This window comes from Diaphorina citri, unplaced genomic scaffold (genome assembly GCF_000475195.1).
Source record: "Diaphorina citri unplaced genomic scaffold, Diaci psyllid genome assembly version 1.1 scaffold959, whole genome shotgun sequence".
NCBI classification, from domain to species: domain Eukaryota; kingdom Metazoa; phylum Arthropoda; class Insecta; order Hemiptera; family Psyllidae; genus Diaphorina; species Diaphorina citri.
In genome coordinates, this window is record NW_007378390.1 from 3,371 (window position 1) to 22,623 (window position 19,253).

General features: G+C 35.6%; 1 protein-coding gene across 1 annotated transcript; it reads right to left on the reverse strand.

Moving 5' to 3' along the window:
- Positions 1 to 1,504: 1,504 nt before the first annotated feature.
- LOC113469111 lies at positions 1,505 to 6,361 on the reverse strand. Its single transcript, XM_026826566.1, has 5 exons — positions 6,030 to 6,361; positions 5,067 to 5,147; positions 4,421 to 4,642; positions 1,656 to 1,688; positions 1,505 to 1,536 (listed from the first exon to the last, which is right to left on the reverse strand). Exons 1-5 carry the CDS (start codon positions 6,328 to 6,330, stop codon positions 1,505 to 1,507), a joined length of 669 nt encoding a protein of 222 aa, XP_026682367.1. The 5' UTR covers positions 6,331 to 6,361.
- Positions 6,362 to 19,253: the final 12,892 nt, after the last annotated feature.

Here is a 19,253-nt window from a genome sequence, read left to right on the forward strand (position 1 = left end):
CTGTGGATGAGATAGATTACTCATTATAGAATATATTAACACATCCATGCATGCCATTCTCTTCTGGATGTGATAGACGGATGTGTTCGTTCACCAGCACTTTCCTGTGGATGAGATAGATTACTCATTATAGAATATATTAACACATCCATGCATGCCATTCTCTTCTGGATGTGATAGACGGATGTGCTCGTTCACCAGCACTTTTCTGTGGATGAGATAGATTACTCATTATAGAATATATTAACACATCCATGCATGCCATTCTCTTCTGGATGTGATAGACGGATGTGCTCGTTCACCAGCACTTTTCTGTGGATGAGATAGATTACTCATTATAGAATATATTAACACATCCATGCATGCCATTCTCTTCTGGATGTGATAGACGGATGTGCTCGTTCACCAGCACTTTTCTGTGGATGAGATAGATTACTCATTATAGAATATATTAACACATCCATGCATGCCATTCTCTTCTGGATGTGATAGACGGATGTGCTCGTTCACCAGCACTTTTCTGTGGATGAGATAGATTACTCATTATAGAATATATTAACACATCCATGCATGCCATTTCTCTTCTGGATGTGATAGACGGATGTGTTCGTTCACCAGCACTTTCCTGTGGATGAGATAGATTACTCATTATAGAATATATTAACACATCCATGCATGCCATTCTCTTCTGGATGTGATAGACGGGTGTGCTCGTTCACCAGCACTTTCCTGATGAGATAGATTACCGGAATGAAATTCCATGACTTTTCCAGAAAATTTAAATGAGTTTCCAGAAATTTAGGGGGCGGAGGTACCTACTTAAAAATCAGTAAGATTACCCCTTCATTTAAATAAAATAATATGCAATGTGCAGAACGTCAAGAAAATATGAGGGGGAATGCGCCGCAGGCCGTTTTTCGGAAAAAAACGATATTTAATTTGAACATTCTTTAATTTTTGACCGGGTGGCAAATTCCATGACTTTTCCAGGTTTTCCAGTTTTTCCAGGTCGCGTATAAACCTTGAACATTTCTTTTGTGCAATTGATTTGATTTGGCCCTGCATACCCAACTGCATATTATACATCGGTTCTGTATGGTCCCGTATAACGTTTTTGGGCTTAATATAAAAATAACATAAATGCAACAGTATGTATTACAGAATGAAGCTTAAGGGTAAGCCAACAGTCTTAGATCACATCGCCCTAAATAGATCTTTTCCCTGCGTTCGCTGAACCACTAGGTACTCACCTAAGGAACGGCCGTACACATATATGACACCGGAGCGGACTCACGTCCTCATGTTCCGACATCTCATGAATTAAGAAAATGAACTAATGGTCAATATTTCAGACATTTGTAAACAACAAATTGAAGTGTGACGAGGGGAAAAAACTTCGTCATATGCGGATCAAGTATAAAAAAAAGTCATCTATGAACAAGAATGATCGTTCTTAGATCAGTCTCAAGTCAAAATTGACCAATCAAATGCCTTGAGACTATGCTTAGCACGAACTTGAGGTAGCTGCTGAGTTATCTGTGAAGAAAAACAAAAAATAGTAGTAATATTAATAGAATATGCCACCCTAGTTAGCTTGGTTGGTAGCGCGTCTGTCTTGTGACCACTAGATAATGTTCGTTCTCGGAACGGCTGGCTTTCTCCCATCCTGTCTATAGCTGCTGAGTTATCTGTGAAGAAAAACAAAAAAATAGTAGTGATATTAATTGAATATGCCAGCCTAGTTAGCTTGGTTGGTAGCGCGTCTGTCTTGTGACCACTAGATAATGTTCGTTCTCGGAACGGCTGGCTTTCTCCCATCCTGTCTTCCTTCTCTCTTCGATTTCGGAAAGATAAGACCTTAGCAGTTACAGTCAGTTCCCTCTATCAAACCTCTTCCCTAGAGATGACCAGAAGAGAAGACCTTGGATGTGTAAAAAAAAGAAGAAGATTTTTTGATGAAGTTTTACTGAGGGAACTGTAACTGCTAAGGTCTTATAATCCCGAAACCGAAGAGGGAAAGAAGACAGGATAGGAGAAAGCCAGCCGTTCCGAGAACGAACATTATCCGTTCAGGATAAAATCCGCCCCGGGCGTGTTCATAAAATATAGGTGTTAGAGTCTGTAGGCTATTCATGGAAACCTTCCCAAATGTTAGTAGCAGTCTCAGCATTAGAAGACTTTTCAACAATATATTTTCAAAGTCTTACAATGAGGATAACAAACTCAATGCAAAACCGTCGAGTCAAAGGTTGGATCTCACTTCGTTCAGTCAAAAATTAAATGCCTCGGCTGGGATAGAACCCGCGTCCTCCTATTAACCGGGCGAGCATTTTGACCACTACGCTAACGAGGCAGAGAGGAGCTCAAAATAATTTCTCTCATCTTACAAAACTCTAAAGTCTAAAATAAACAATAATATTTGTAACCTGTGTTTTTAAACAGGGCTGCCTGGAAGAGACTGACAAAAAACGCCGACCCTATTTAAATAGGAAAAGCCTAGGAAGAAGAAGATTCTTAAACAACTTATAAAATATAGTATCTGGGACTAAAATGCCTATTCTCTTACTTACCTTGCATGGCCATATTGTACAGTCGGGTCATCAGTTTCTCACTCCCAGATCCTTCTCCTTCTCCTCCTTCCTCCTCTTCTTCTTCTTCCTCCTGGGTTACAGATTCTACATCCGAAGTCTCAGTTAATACACATTCCACATCATTCGGATCTACTTCAGGTTCTACATCGTCAAAATCTTCATACAGTCTGCAAGACAAAAGGAGAGGGCAAGTTTAACAAATGGTTCCGTGAACAGTAAAATAGATCAGTTGCGCTTACTTGGGTGATGTTTCAAACTCATAGAGCAGGAAAAATAAGGACCAACGGAATTTTTCTTTTCCTTCTACGACTTCCAGATACCGAGATAAATCGCTTTAAAAAATACCTCCTCCTGTGTTACAGATTCTACATCCGAAGTCTCAGTCAATACACATTCCACATCATTCGGATCTACTTCAGGTTCTACATCGTCAAAATCTTCATACAGTCTGCAAGACAAAAGGAAAGGGCAAGTTTAACAAATGGTTCAGTGAACAGTAAAATAGATCAGTTGCGCTTACTTGTGTGATGTTTCAAAGTCATAGAGCAGGAAAAATAAGGACCAACGGAATTTTTCTTTTCCTTCTACGACGCGTTTCTGCGCATTTTGACGTGAAGTCTGACGTCACAACTCTTCGAACTTTTTCATTAGAACGGCAAATAAAAATTGAATTTTCGACCTTTTAAAGTTACTTTCGCTTACTTGGGTGATGTTTCAAAGTCATAGAGCAGGAAAAGCAAGGACCAACGGAATTTTTCTTTTCCTTCTACGACTTCCAGATACCGAGATAAATCGCTTTAAAAAATACCGGTAAATCGTAAACTTTGACGTCACGGCATACGCTCCCGTAGGCGATGACGTCATAATCGCTTCGTTTGTTCGTGCGCAAGCGTTTCTGCGCATTTTGTTGTGAAGTCTGACGTCACAACTCTTTGAACTTTTTCATTAGAACGGCAAATAAAAATTGAATTTTCGACCTTTTAAAGTTATTTTTTCCGAGTTTTGACCTCGGATTTGGATTTTTCACAACTTTTTACGTAGGAATCGACCTTTTATTAATAATATTTTCCCAATTGCAACTGCCCCATTCTCTCAGACACGGATCCCCCCGGGCCTCCGTAGGTACTAGAGGACCCATTATGTAAACATAAAAAAAGATGGAATGTCATATTTCCGTCTAAGATACACAAGTTTGCAGAGTTTCAAGTCAATCAGCACGTTACAATTGAGTTACATACACCATTTGACCCATACATAAAGCGATCTCAAGTAATAATAAACGTAAAAGAAATAACTTATACTCTTCACTGGGTTGGTAGTCAAATAACCCGACATTTGCAAACAACAACAACAACAACAACAACAACAACATTTATAGAAAAACAGACATGTTTCGCCCACTGGGCATCATCAGTGTATAAACAGGGTATAAACAGGGTTACTGAGTCTTCCATCAAGATCTCAAGTAACCTAAATAAAAGGAAAATGTAAAAAATCAAGTTGAGTAAAACCATTAAAAAAAAGTAAGATTTTATTTGAGCTAAACAATTTTACCAATTTCGACAAAATCGGACGACAAAGTATTGCCTATTAAAACGCCTTAAAGGAAAAAAAAAATGTTTTATGACTTGGTTAGCATTTGAACCCGCGGCCTTCCTGCTGTGACTAGGTGGCAAAAACAAAGAAAGATGGTTGTTTTTGTTAAGTGGCCTTGTGGAGTTTCCCTCCTACTGAAGCTGGGTTGCACCTCTTTTTCCTATGGTTCACAATACTGGCGCCATCACACCAAAAGAGGGGAAATAGGGAAGGGAAAATACAGCTATTCTTACCTTGAGTTGGTTGCCTTACAACAGGAGGTTCTAATGACTCCTCAGGATTCCTATTTCCTTGCAGCAGCATAGAATACAGTAGAGAATCTCCACCACTAGCATTACCACCCGCTGTGTCTTGAGAACCATCCAGCCCAGCACTATATGCCATTTTACTATCAATATTCTGAGAACCACTGTCTGCACCCAGGTCTGAACTGTACTGAGGAATGCTACCCGTGTTTTGATACTTTTGTGTGAGAGGTAACCAGGAGGTGACATTTGCCAACACCCAATTCTTAGAATTTTATTATTATATGGTCAAGTTACAAGTATCAAACAAAATGAGGATTTTAAGGATTGAACTTCTATTCTTAACATAGTTATTCTTCATCATCCCTGTAAGTACTTCTGTACTTTTAGGGACCATAACTTCTTCTTATTATGTAAGGTATTCTTGAATAGTGATTTTGTATTTGTGTTTTGAGAACCACTGCCCCCACTTAACTCCGATCTGTATTTGACATCATGCCCAATATTTTGAGAACCACTACCATCCAATCCCTCACTATATGCCCCCACTACCACCCCAGGGTAACTCTGACTTGGCAACATTGCACCAGGCCCCCACTTAACTCCGATCTGTATTTGACATCATGCCCGATATTTTGAGAACCACTACCATCCAATCCCTCACTATATGCCCCCACTACCACCCCAGGGTAACTCTGACTTGGCAACATTGCACCAGAAAAAAAAAAAGATGTTTTATGACTTGGTTAGGATTTGAACCCACGGCCTTCCTGCTCCTAGGTGATGTCAGATGTACTTTATACTTTATACTCTTTATAGCAAAGAAGGCAATAAAATAACGTTTATGTTACGGTTCCAGTCATAACATGTCTGTTTGTTTTGTGTGCCTTCCAATTGTAGAACCCCGGTAAGGAAGCGTGGGCTCAATTCCAGCAAAGGCAGGAATTTAATTTTTAGGACTTTGAGAACTTCAGCACAAAAACTTAGTGGGTCACAAAAGATAATGCTCGGGGTTCCAGTCGCGAAACATTTTCTATCTTTTGAAGAAGTTTGAAAAGATTCAGCTCCTAAATTGGTTAGGCTAATGTAACGAGGGGGGAGGGAGGAAGAGGCGATAGTAGGTACCAATACGGATCGAAAGAAGAAACCTAGAGACAGGGATGATGAATTGAAAGTAGGTAAGTACAGTACTGAATGAAAGAATGACTAGGTGATGTCAGCTGTACTTTATACTCTTTCTAGCAAAGAAGGCAATAAAATAACGCTTATGTTACGGTTCCAGTCATAACATGTCTGTTGTTTTGTGTGCCTTCCAATTGTAGAACCCCGGTAAGGAAGCGTGGGCTCAATTCCTATGTTACGGTTCCAGTCATAACATGTCTGTTGTTTTGTGTGCCTTCCAATTGTAGAACCCCGGTAAGGAAGCGTGGGCTCAATTCCAGCAAAGGCAGGTATTTAATTTTTAGGACTTTGAGAACTTCACCACAAAAACCTAGTGGGTTACAAAAGATAATGCTCGGGGTTCCAGTCGCGAAACATTTTCTATCTTTTGAACACAGTTCAAGTGGTGTTCACAAGAAGTTTGAAAAGATTGCACCAGTGTTGTCAGATGAGTCAGTACCATAGGGGGGTCGAGAAATTTGATTAGCATTGCTACTCAGTTGACAGGCATAGGGTGTGTCAGAATGATTGGGATCACCAGATTGATTGCTATAGGGTGTCCCAGAAATTTGATTAGGAAGTTGACTAGTCTGAATATTATCAACTAGATGGGAACTATCTAGTTGATGTGTTAGATGACTCGGTACAACATCACTTGGCTGATGTACTGCACTGCCTCTCGCATTGGTAATAACCGATTGATGTGGGTACCCAGACATATCAAGCCTCTCTCCCATGTTGCCACCTTGCCTAATGTTTACAGCCCTCTCGCATTGGTAATAACCGATTGATGTGGGTACCCAGACATATCAAGCCTCTCTCCCATGTTGCCACCTTGCCTAATGTTTACAGGCCTCTTGCATTGGTAATAACCGATTGATGTGGGTACCCAGACATGTCAAGCCTCTCTCCCATGTTGCCACCTTGCCTAATGTTTACAGGGTTGTCACATGGCACTCGACTGTACTGGGGCATATAATTTAGCCTCTCCTCATTGGTCAATTGATTTGCAATATTGCCACAAGCCCTGGTTCCCTCACTGGCACCACTGTGTTTGTTTTCTATTGGTTCAGGTTTCAAGGAGTCAGCCGGTAGTTCATTTGTTGCCGATTGGATTTGGTATGTGTGACTGCTAGGGTTTGGTACACCTACCCCGGGTTGAAGTGTGCTGTGGAAATCATGTTTGGCTGGTACACCAGTGTATTGCTGGCATATATTACTACTCATAGCATTATCGGCTACATGGGTTTCATGAGGTCCACCCATATCGTTTCCAGACAGATTTGGTATGTGTAGTTCATGGGCATTAGGAGCGGATACATTTGGTATTGCACGGGTTTGATGACATATAGCACTTGGTACAGGAAGTGTTTGGTTCATATGTGCATTCATTTGGTACACTGTCTGTAAATAGGTTTCAGGTACTTTTGGTACAATGAGTGTTTGGTGACATGGATATTCTACTTTGGGTACTCCAATGCACGTTTGCTGGCTAGATCCACTGGTTATGTTTCCATCAATATTTGCTAAGTCTACATGTGCTTGGTATTGTCTCTGTCCACTATCATTACATGTGTTTGATACATTTGCATAAGGTTGATGGGTGGTGTGGTCTGTATCGGGTAGATCTTTGGTATGGTCTGCCTCTTCTTCTGGGCCTAGAGTTCCCATGATAGAGAGAGGTGTGATATTTTGCTTGAGAAGGATTTGCTGGTCATGTTTCCATCAATATTTGCTAAGTCTACATCTGCTTGGTATTGTCCCTGTCCACTATCATTACATGTGTTTGATACATTTGCATAAGGTTGATGGGTGGTGTGCTCTATATCAGGTAGATCTTTGGTATGGTCTGCCTCTTCTTCTGGGCCTAGAGTTCCCATGATAGAGAGAGGTGTGATATTTTGCTTGAGAAGGATTTACTGGTTATGTTTCCATCAATATTTGCCAAGTCTACATGTGTTTGGTATTGTCTCTGTCCACTATCATTACATGTGTTTGATACATTTGCATAAGGTTGATGGGTGGTGTGGTCTATATCAGGTAGATCTTTTCGCACATTGCATAATCAGTTTTATTTATACGGCGTTCATACAATGGGAACACCCCATCACAAAGAGCACAAGTTAGGAAATATTAAAGGGAGACCAACAGAATAGGTACTGAATTTGATGAAAAAATGACCGAATTACCAATTTCTCATAAGATTTAGGTTCAGGCGGCAAATATTAATATTTTGTCCATTTTGATGAAAATTGACAATAAAAATAATGATGATAAATAAAAAGAAGTCAACAGATTTTGACACGAGGGGATTTTTTCGTTTAGATTTTGTGCTATGATATGTAGGTATCTACCTATTGTTTGCTGGCTAGATCCACTGGTCATGTTTCCATCAATATTTGCCAAGTCTACATGTGCTTGGTATTGTCTCTGTCCACTATCATTACATGTGTTTGATACATTTGCATAAGGTTGATGGGTGGTGTGGTCTGTATCGGGTAGATCTTTGGTATGGTCTGCCTCTTCTTCTGGGCCTAGAGTTCCCATGATAGAGAGAGGTGTGATATTTTGCTTGAGAAGGATTTTGGCCAGTGTTGGGACCCTAATACGGTGAAACCCGCGATAGTGGCCAATGAAACCTGAAACAGACAAACACAGGTGATTTTTTTTTTAAGAGGTTTGACAGAGGGAACTGTAACTGCTATGGTCTTATCGTCCCGAAATCGAAGAGAAAAGAAAGACAGGATAGGAGAAAGCCAGCCGTTCCGAGAACGAACATTATCCCCTGGTCATTAAAAGTTAGTAATCAAAGAAAAATATATATAAAAACTACCTACAAATTTAAAAATAAAATGAACATATAACTGAAACACTTTCACAAAAAGGTAATTTATTTTACTAGTACATAGTTCATTGAACTCACTCAAGTGGCTCAATATGGCCAAAAACCCAATAAATATTTTTCTAATGTGTACTTAAAAGGGACTAAGTATTCAGTCCTGTGATACACATATTAAAAGACAAATAAATATTCATTCATTCATTAATTTGACCATAATAATAGCTACTAGTAATCTACTGCTGTGGTAAAAATCCTTATCAAGTAGTATGTGGTAAAAATAAATAAGCACTTTTGTTATTATCTTACCAGAGTGGAAGTCACAGTAGTGCACACTTCACAAATATGATATTTGTGATTGATGACATAGTGTAACACAAGCTTGTCGTTTGATAGGAATTTATGTTTGACCATAATAATAGCTACTAGTAATTTACTGCTGTGGTAAAAGTCCTTATCAAGTAGTATGTGGTAAAGATAAATAAGCACTTTTGTTATTATCTTACCAGAGTAGAAGTCACAGTAGTGCACACTTCACAAATATGATATTTGTGATTGATGACATAGTGTAACACAAGCTTGTCATTTGATAGGAATTTATCCGGACACATAGAACAGCTTTGAACAGGATTTGCTGTTGCACTGCCACTAGACGATGAGGCTTCCATTTTTAATCTGGTGGGATACAGTAATTACACGGGATACAATAAAGTGATTATAATTTAGCACTTTTAATTATTTATTGACTTTGATTTCATTTACTGTCAAAATAACCATTTTTTGAGCAAATACACTAAGTTTTTTTAAAATACAAGAAGTGTTTTTCTGATTAAATAGATACCTAGAACCAGTTAAAGGGGGCCCCAAGTTCTACATTAAGAAATATTCCTCAGGTCTTTAGATTTTATTTTATCAAAATCCGACATGTATTCAGTATAATTAGGTGCAATATATTGAACTTCACTTTAATTAAAAGTCAGTTCTTGGTATGGACCTCACATAGAGTTTCTTCTCGCACTAAGTTTTTAAAATACAAGAAGTGTTTTTTTTTTCTGATTAAATAGGTACCTAGAACCAGTTAAAGGGGGCCCCAAGTTCTACATTAAGAAATATTCCTCAGGCCTTTAGATTTTATTTTATCAAAATCTGACAAGTATTCAGTATAATTAGGTGCAATATATTGAACTTCACTTTAATTAAAAGTCAGTTCTTGGTATGGACCTCACATAGAGTTTCTTCTCTTCAACCTTCAATTTTATCACTGAGTGGGTGAAACTTATGTGTAGCAATCATTTCTCTCTGACAGAAAAACCCATTAGTTACCTCTGAGGTCCAAATAAAGATGGACGGAAAATGATAAATAACACAGGGAGCGATAAGATAAATACATTACCCAAGGAGTACTATTGATAAAGAAGTCTAGTTTACCTGATAAAATTCTCTGATATCACTTTCAAATAATAATTAATTGAGCCCAAGGTAGCCTGTCACTGAGTTCTTGGCAGGTCTTCAGCGGACATCTTGAAAAAGACACTAGGCTTAATGTACACAGATATTTACACTAAAAAAAAATCATTGAAATTCAAATATTCAAGGGGATTTCTAGAGATTATGATGATATGATGGACAGCTACATTTTCATTTATCAATTTCAGGAAAATTTTAGATGGAATTTTTCAAAAATGCATACCCAAAAAGAAGAAAAATCCCAAAAATCCCCAAATCAGATTTTGTGCTCGTTGAAAATTTCACGGACGTGAATGCTCCGTGGATTTTAAAAGGGGCGGAAGAAAAGTGAGGCCAATTCAATGCGCGCTAAAATAACGCGCTATGATTTTAAATGTTTCGCATTTTGCATAATCAGTTTTATTTATACGGCGTTCATACAATGGGAACACCCCATCACATAGAGCACAAAATTAGGAAATATTAAGGGAGACCAACAGAATACTGAATTTGATGAAACTTGGTAAAAATGATCGAATTACCAATTTCTCATAAGATTTAGGCTCAGGCGGCAAATATTAATATTTTGTCCATTTTAATGAAAATTGACAATAAAAATAATGATAGGTAAATAAAAAGAAGTCAACAGATTTTGACACGAGGGGATTTTTTCGCTTAGATTTTGTGCTATGATATGTAGGTACCTATCTACCATTCTACCTATATCTTGGACCAAATTTTTTTGCATGATTTGCCTTTCAAAAGCGAAAATTCTTTCAGAGACTTACCTAGCAACTATAAAATGCTTTTCCAGAAGATACATACGACTCTAATGAAAAGTAAGAAGAGCACTCTCACAAATGGACATCACAGGTTTGACATGTAAAATTCAAAAAATATAAACGAAAGATTATTTAGAACACATTATTAATCATTTTTTTTTTTTTAAATTTATAGTACAGCTTATAATACATATAATAACAAGGGAAGGTAAATTATTATATAATTATAATATAAAAAACAACAACATGAGTAAGTGTAGTCACTTTGAAGTCTGACTGAAAGAAATAAAAACATTTCAAGGGACAATAGAAGACATTAGAAGGCTGAAGCAAGTCTCCTTCATTAAAGATTATACTAGGATACCATAAGAAATGAGAGAACATTTCTGATTGAGGTTAATGTTCATAAAGTACCTTCAAGATATAGGTACCTACACATTTCTTTCAATAAACGGCAATGTGACTATCTGAGAGACTTCGCTATAATCTTGCACTTTTTAAAATTGCCTTTCAGAAACAAAACGCGAAAATAAACTGAAAATGGTAACAAAAATTGTTTAGTTAGGTTATTATTCAAACAGACTTTTTTTCATTAGATAAAAAAATCTTGGATTTTGGTTCTAAAATAAAAAAGTCTACCTACCCGAACTACATCGCAAAATAAAAATAGTTACACTAGATATAATCTGGAAATTGAAAATTAAAGAAAAACAGATTGTAGGTAATTTAAAAGACGAATTTTTCGAACTTAAAATAATACATATCTAGGTTAATACAAAAAAGAGAAGCTTTTGCTTATTTTATGTTTTGATTGCGAAGAGAGTCCAGTACTAAATTAATAGTTTTTAACTTGACAAATGTTGAAAATCGATTATGGGTATTTCTTTTTAAAATAGAAAGAATCTCCCAGTTTATAACATGAGAAGATAGTAATCTTAGGTGAAGTTTTTAAAAGCTGACAAAGTTACAACGTAGATTTGTCTAGTCTGTCTTATCTAAAAGAACATCTCTCCGTGTTCAGAACTGACGGCTTTGACAGTCGAGTTATGGTTCCAGTCATAACTATCAATTTATCTTAGCCTTCAGACCGATTTAAACATAGGAGAGTTCAGTAAACAGTAAAGTAGATAGGTAAATATTGAGTTTCAATTTTATCCGACAAAGCACAAAGCTTTCAAACGTTTATAGAGGTTCCAGTCAAAATAAACGTAGGTCAAAAGTTTGCCCGAATTTACGTGCGCCCACCTACATTTACCCCTAATTCAAACCAATGATTTTGTAAGCGCTAGGCCGCGGGTTCGATTCCCGCCCGGGGCGAATTTTATCCTGATGGGATAATGTTCGTTCTCGGAATGGCTGGCTTTCTCCTATCCTGTCTTCCTTCTCTCTTCGATTTCGGGACGATAAGACCATAGCAGTTACAGTTCCCTCTGTCAAACCTCTTTGAAAAAAAAACAATGATTTTTGGGAAATTGAAATTGATGTTTTCAAAAGGGATTGAGGCAAAGGAGAAATCATGTTTACGTGATATTATGGTTCCAGTCATAATAAGTAAACGGTTATCGGCTTTGCACTCATCCTAAGGAAATATACCTAGTATAAATGTGTCCAATTTTAATAGTTTCTATTTTGCGTCTTAAATCGTATTTTATTAGCCGAATATTTTTACATTTTAAAATTTCATTTTCTGCCGGTAAAATGTAAATAATAATTTTGCGGCACACATTTTTAGTTTCATTATTCGGTTAACAAAATTTGATTGCATTTCACAAAATGACCAACAAGTCGAAAAATAATCAGACAAGCTTCTTTTTGACAAGAATGATCATTTTCTCATTATTGCTAATAAATTTAAAACTATTAAATTTAATAATCTACGATGGTATTACAAAATATCGCTATGAGTTTTTCCAAAGAACAAATAAACAAAAGTCATAGCTGATTTTTAAAAGTAACAATAACTTTGCTATCAGTCATTTGAGAAAAACAAAAAAATCAACTGGAAATAAAAACAAAATAATATACACAATGTCCTTAAAAAACACCAAACAGAATTGAGTGGCGTTAAGAAGCCAAAAGTCGGTATTAAAGCACTACTCGTGTGTATGTAGAATTGCGATATAACAATCCTAATTCTATTATGCTTTAATCTGCACAAATACACCACTTGATTCTGTTTGATTTTGTGAATTTTTTCAATTTAAATTTAATGTTAGGTACCCAAATAACCAAACAGGAAGAGATGGTGTCACAATACGGTCTACTAAACATATCAAAGCCCGAAAGGATTGAAATAGATCTTCTATCCCGATTCTATCGAACTTCCACAACGTGTTTTGACGAAGCCCGATAGGATTGAAATAGATCTTCTATTCCGATTCTATCGAACTTCCACACCGTGTTTTGACAGCACCTCATCCTGTTTAGAAATTTAGGCAGTAATTGTGTTTCATGATAATTAATTTGTTATTACTGTTTATTCGATTTACCGTTGGCAATAACAAAGAACCTATGAATGAGCAAAAAGTTCCTCTGAGGTCCAAATAAAGATGGACGGAAAATGATGATAAATAACACAGGGAGCGATAAGATAAATACATTACCCAAGGAGTACTATTGATAAAGAAGTCTAGTTTACCTGGATGGACGGAAAATGATAATAAATAACACAGGGAGCGATAAGATAAATACATTACCAAGGAGTACTATTGATAAAGAAGTCTAGTTTACCTGATAAAATTCTCTGATATCACTTTCAAATAATAATTGAGCCCAAGGTAGCCTGTCACTGAGTTCTTGGCAGGTCTTCAGCGGACATCTTGAAAAAGACACTAGGTTTAATGTACACAGATATTTACACTAAAAATCATTGAAATTCAAATATTCAAGGGGATTTCTAGAGATTATGATGGACATCTACATTTTCATTTATCAACTTCAGGAAAATTTTAGATGGAAATGGAATTTTTCAAAAATGCATAGGTACCCAAAAAGAAGAAAAATCCCAAAAATCCCCAAATCAGATTTTGTGCTCGTTGAAAATTTCACGGACGTGAATGCTCCGTGATTTTGAAAGGGGCGGAAGAAAAGTGAGGCCAATTCAATGCGCGCTAAAATAACGCGCTATGATTTTTAATGTTTCGCACATTGCATAATCAGTTTTATTTATACGGCGTTCATACAACGGGAACACCCCATCACATAGAGCACAAATTAGGAAAATATTAAAGGGAGACCAACAGAATAGGTACTGAATTTGATGAAACTTGGTAAAAATGATCGAATTACCGATTTCTCATAAGATTTAGATTCAGGCGGCAAATATTAGGTAATATTTTGTCCATTTTAATGAAAATTGACAATAAAAATAATGATAAATAAAAAGAAGTCAACAGATTTTGACACGAGGGGATTTTTTCGTTTAGATTTTGTGCTATGATATGTAGGTATCTACCTAGAAATGGAAAAAAATTCCACTCCCCGGGCGCGAACCCAGTGTCAGCATACTCCTGCAAAATAATCAAGTTCCCTAGTTGCACTTCCATACCACACACCCCGATGGAAAAAGAGGTAAAAATGTTGTTATATAATGTTTAATTTTTCTCTCTTTTTTTAAGAAGGTAAATTTTAGGGGGATTTTTTTTAGGAGGGAAAAAAGGGATTTTTTGAAAAAAAATATCGCATCATTGTCTTTTGTCACACCCTGACGAATTTGTAGTTTCGTTAAAAATTCCACTCCCCGGGCGCGAACCCAGTGTCAGCATACTCCTGCAAAATAATCAAGTTCCCTAGTTGCACTTCCATACCACACACCCCGATGGAAAAAGAGGTAAAAATGTTGTTATATAATGTTTAATTTTTCTCTCTTTTTTTAAGAAGGTAAATTTTAGGGGGATTTTTTTTAGGAGGGAAAAAAGGGATTTTTTGAAAAAAAATATCGCATCATTGTCTTTTGTCACACCCTGACGAATTTGTAGTTTCGTTGGTATAAATCGTTGGTAATTTCTATATAGTGTGTTTGTGACTTTCGTGTCTTGTTCTTTTCAATAAATAAATGTTTTACGATTTGATATGAAATTACTATCTTCTCAATCCAACTATCATATTCATTTATCAATTTCAGGAAAATTTTAGATGGAATTTTTCAAAAATGCATACCCAAAAAGAAGAAAAATCCCCAAATCAGATTTTGTGCTCGTTGAAAATTTCACGGACGTGAATGCTCCGTGGATTTTGAAAGGGGCGGAAGAAAAGTGAGGCCAATTCAATGCGCGCTAAAATAACGCGCTGTGATTTTAAACGTTTCGCACATTGCATAATCAGTTTTATTCATAAGGCGTTCATACAATGGGAACACCCCATCGTCCCCATCACATAGAGCACAAATTAGGAAATATTAAAGGGAGACCAACAGAATACTGAATTTGATGAAACTTGGTAAAAATGATCGAATTACCAATTTCTCATTAGATTTAGGTTCAGGCGGCAAATATTAATATTTTGTCCATTTTGATGAAAATTGACAATAAAAATAATGATACCTAAATAAAAAGAAGTCAACAGATTTTGACACGAGGGGATTTTTTCGTTTAGATTTTGTGCTATGATATGTAGGTATCTACCTAGATCTGTGTGTCTACGAGTCTTAACCCTTAATAAGGCAGTGGTAGAATGATTATTAAAGTCATTTCACATTTCACTCAACCAACAGCAAAGTCTGAAATGGGAGAGACAGAAAAAACAACACCCGACGTTTTTAGGCATAAAAAATTCATTTCAATAAAGTATATTCTTTTCAAATTGTATCTGTGTGTCTACGAGTCTTCAAGTCATTTCACATTATTTCACTCAACCAACAGCAATGTCTGAAATGGGAGAGACAGAAAAAACAACACCCGACGTTTTTAGGCATAAAAAATTCATTTCAATAAAGTATATTCTTTTCAAATTGTATTTAAAAGTTTCACATGAATTAACTTAGTTTATTACATAGTGAGGACCTTATGAAACAAAATAAAAACAAAACATAACAAAATAGAAATCAATATTCAAATAAAACAAAAATTAATCAATCGGTAATTATCGGCTATTGTTGAATAATTTAAACTAAGACCGGCTTGATTTAAATTATTTTTTTAATAATTATTTGTGTGTGTTTGGTTTTGCACATTAGATTAAACAAGTTTTTTTCTCCTCAGAATGCTTCACTGTTTTGGAGTACCTACATCGATTTTGGTTCTAAAATAAAAAAGTCTACCTACCCGAACTACATCGTAAAATAAAAATAGTTACACTAGATATAATCTGGAAATTGAAAATTAAAGAAAAACAGATTGTAGGTAATTTAAAAGACGAATTTTTCCAACTTAAAATAATACATAATTATCTAGGTTAATACAAAAAAGAGAAGCTTTTGCTTATTTTATGTTTTGATTGCGAAGAGAGACATGGACCGAGAAGAAAACAGGAAATAACATTTACTTTAACACAAGTTTGTCTATATCCCCTTGTTAATTTAAAAATTTCATTAAATGTATCATCAATATCATCATCAATTTTTTACTTTACCCAAATTTTCTGTTAGGTATAGGACAATCTTCTAAGGAGATTTTTTTTATTTTTTATTGAAAACATAAAATTCATTCAGTACACTATTCTTCTCGGTCTCACCTCATAAAATAAAATAAATAAATCCTTGGGATGATATCAATTGAAGAATTTAGCTAAATCATTGTCAATAGGAAATAACATTTACTTTAACACAAGTTTGTCTATATCTCCTTGGTAATTTTAAAATTTCATTAAAAGTATCATCAATATCATCATCAATTTTTTACTTTTCCCAAATTTTCTGTTAGGTATAGGACAATCTTCTAAGGAGATTTTTTTTATTTTTTATTGAAAACATAAAATTCATTCAGTAAACTATTCTTCTCGGTCTCACCTCATAAAATAAAATAAATAAATCCTTGGGATGATATCAATTGAAGAATTTAGCTAAATCATTGTCAAATTTTTTATTGAAAACATAAAATTCATTCAGTAAACTATTCTTCTCGGTCTCACCTCATAAAATAAAATAAAATAAATCCTTGGGATGATATCAATTGAAGAATTTAGCTAAATCATTGTCAAGTAGATGATATTTTCCATTCAGGAATTTAGATAGTGTTACAATGACACCAATATCTTTTCTTTAGAATTCAAAAATTACCTACTCTAAACAATCAAAATACCTAGTTTATACGATTTGGGCGGAATTATTAGATCAAACTCTAATGAAGGGCGGTCTCAAGTAGGTAAATAACTAATTTGATGTATTGGTTTTGGGTTTTCACCATCCCTTCATTATTATTTTTTTTTTTTCTCGTTCCATGCTAAATGCCAGCTGTAGCAAGTATTTGAAGAAACATTGTAAGCTTTGGTGGAATATGTACCTGCCTTCTCGTTCCATGCTAAATGCCAGCTGTAGCAAGTATTTGAAGAAACATTGTAAGCTTTGGTGGAATATGTACCTGCCCTCGTTTCATGCTAAATGCCAGCTGTAGCAAGTATTTGAAGAAACATTGTAAGCTTTGGTGGAATATGTACCTGCCCAAGGCATTGCGTTTATTCCGGGCGGAATTCTTAGATCAAACTCTAATGAAGGGCGGTCTCAAGTAGGTAACTAACTGATTTGAAGTATTGGTTTTGGTTTTCACAATCCCTCCCTTATTATTTTTTTTTATTATTATTATTTTTTTCTCGTTCCGTGCTAAATGCCAGTTGTAGCAAGTATTTGAAGAAACATTGTAGGTAAGCTTTGGTGGAATATGTACCTGCCCAAGGCATTGCGTTTATTCCAATGTAAGTGAAATCTATCAATTCCGCCCTTAGAAGCAAACGAGAGATTAGATTGGGTAAGAAAGCGATTTTGGAACGTTACCAACGAAAGAAAAAAATAAGTGGAGACAAGGAGAAGTCTATCATCTCTTCCTTTTTCTTTCTTTCAAAAGAACAAAATTATTGTCCAACAAACGAAAACAAGTGGAGACAAGGAGAAGTCTATCATCTCTTCCTTTTTCTTTCTTTCAAAAGAACAAAATTATTGTCCAACAAACGAAAAAAAGTGACTATCCGTTCATCACATTGTAGGCCAAAATAAATTATGTTTAGAAAAAATTTCAAATTTCAAGTGATTAGTGATTGAATTAATTAGGTGGTAGACATCTCGCACAGTGTTTAATTGGACTCCAAGAGTCAATAAAATTATTAAAATGTCAATGTAACTAATTTCAAAAATATTTTTTCAAGACATTTCTTGGACACATATTTTTAAGAGCTCATTCAGTTGACTCTGAAACATTTTGGCCTACATTGTGGAAGCTATTTCAAATTATCATTTAGAGAAGTCGATTACATTTCAAATTCCCAGTGATTAGTGATTGAATTAATTAGGTGGTAGACATCTCGCACAGTGTTTAATTGGACTCCAAGAGTCAATTATTAAAATGTCCATGTAACTAATTTCAAAAATATTTTTTCAAGACATTTCTTGGACACATATATTTTTAAGAGCTCATTCAGTTGACTCTGAAACATTTTGGCCTACATTGTGGAAGCTATTTCAAATTATCATTTAGAGAAGCCGATACATTCTATTCTGTTCTCTTATCCAAAATAACAAAATTTAATTTGTCAACTTACCTAATAGGTACATCATAATATAAAGTATAGGTATGTATTAGGGTTGATTTTACAGTACAAAGGTTACATTAATGAATAGATTTTAGATAAAATTAGTTACACTAAATCACCCTCCATCTTTAAATCGACATCTCTAAATTCATAATTTGTTTTAGATAAAAAGCCATAACGATTCGTGCAAAAATGTCACTTTTGTGTGAGAGGTAACCATCAGGAGGTGACATTTGCCAACACCCAACTCTTAGAATTTTATTATTATATGGTCAAGTTATAAGTCTCAAACAAAATGAGGATTTTAAGGATTGAACTTCTATTCTTAACATAGTTATTCTTCATCATCCCTGTAAGTACTTCTGTACTTTTAGGGACCATAACTTCTTCTTATTATGTAAGGTATTCTTGAATAGTGATTTTGTATTTTTTGTTCTTATTGCCTATTAAAACGCCTTAAAGGAAAAAAAGATGTTTTATGACTTGGTTAGCATTTGAACCCGCGGCCTTCCTGCTGCCTAGGTGATGTCAGATGTTCTTTATACTCTTTCTAGCAAAGAAGGCAATAAAATAACGTTCATGTTACGGTTCCAGTCATAACATGTCTGTTGTTTTGTGTGCCTTCCAATGGTAGAACCCCGGTAAGGAAGCGTGGGCTCAATTCCAGCAAAGGCATGTATTTAATTTTTAGGACTTTGAGAACTTCACCACAAAAACTTAGTGGGTTACAAAAGATAATGCTCGGGGTTCCAGTCGCGAAACATTTTCTATCTTTTGAACGCAGTTCAAGAGGTGTTCACAAGAAGTTTGAAAAGATTCAGCTCCTAAATTGGTTAGGCTAATGTAACGAGGGGGGGGGGAGGAAGAGGCGATAGTAGGTACTAATACGGATGGAAAAAAGAAACCTAGAGACAAG

What these genes read in the sequence shown, in the direction of transcription:
- LOC113469111 (XM_026826566.1), bottom strand. Translation starts at nt 6,330, where the DNA reads ATGGGAGAGAGGCTTGATATGTCTGGGTACCCACATCAATCGGTTATT. An exon ending in TGACTCATCTGACAACACTG is followed by an intron (nt 5,148 to 6,029) that starts GTGCAATCTTTT and finishes TTTTTTTTTCTG; the next exon opens with GTGCAATGTTGCCAAGTCAG. An exon ending in GGATGGTAGTGGTTCTCAAA is followed by an intron (nt 4,643 to 5,066) that starts ATATCGGGCATG and finishes AAAAGTATCAAA; the next exon opens with ACACGGGTAGCATTCCTCAG.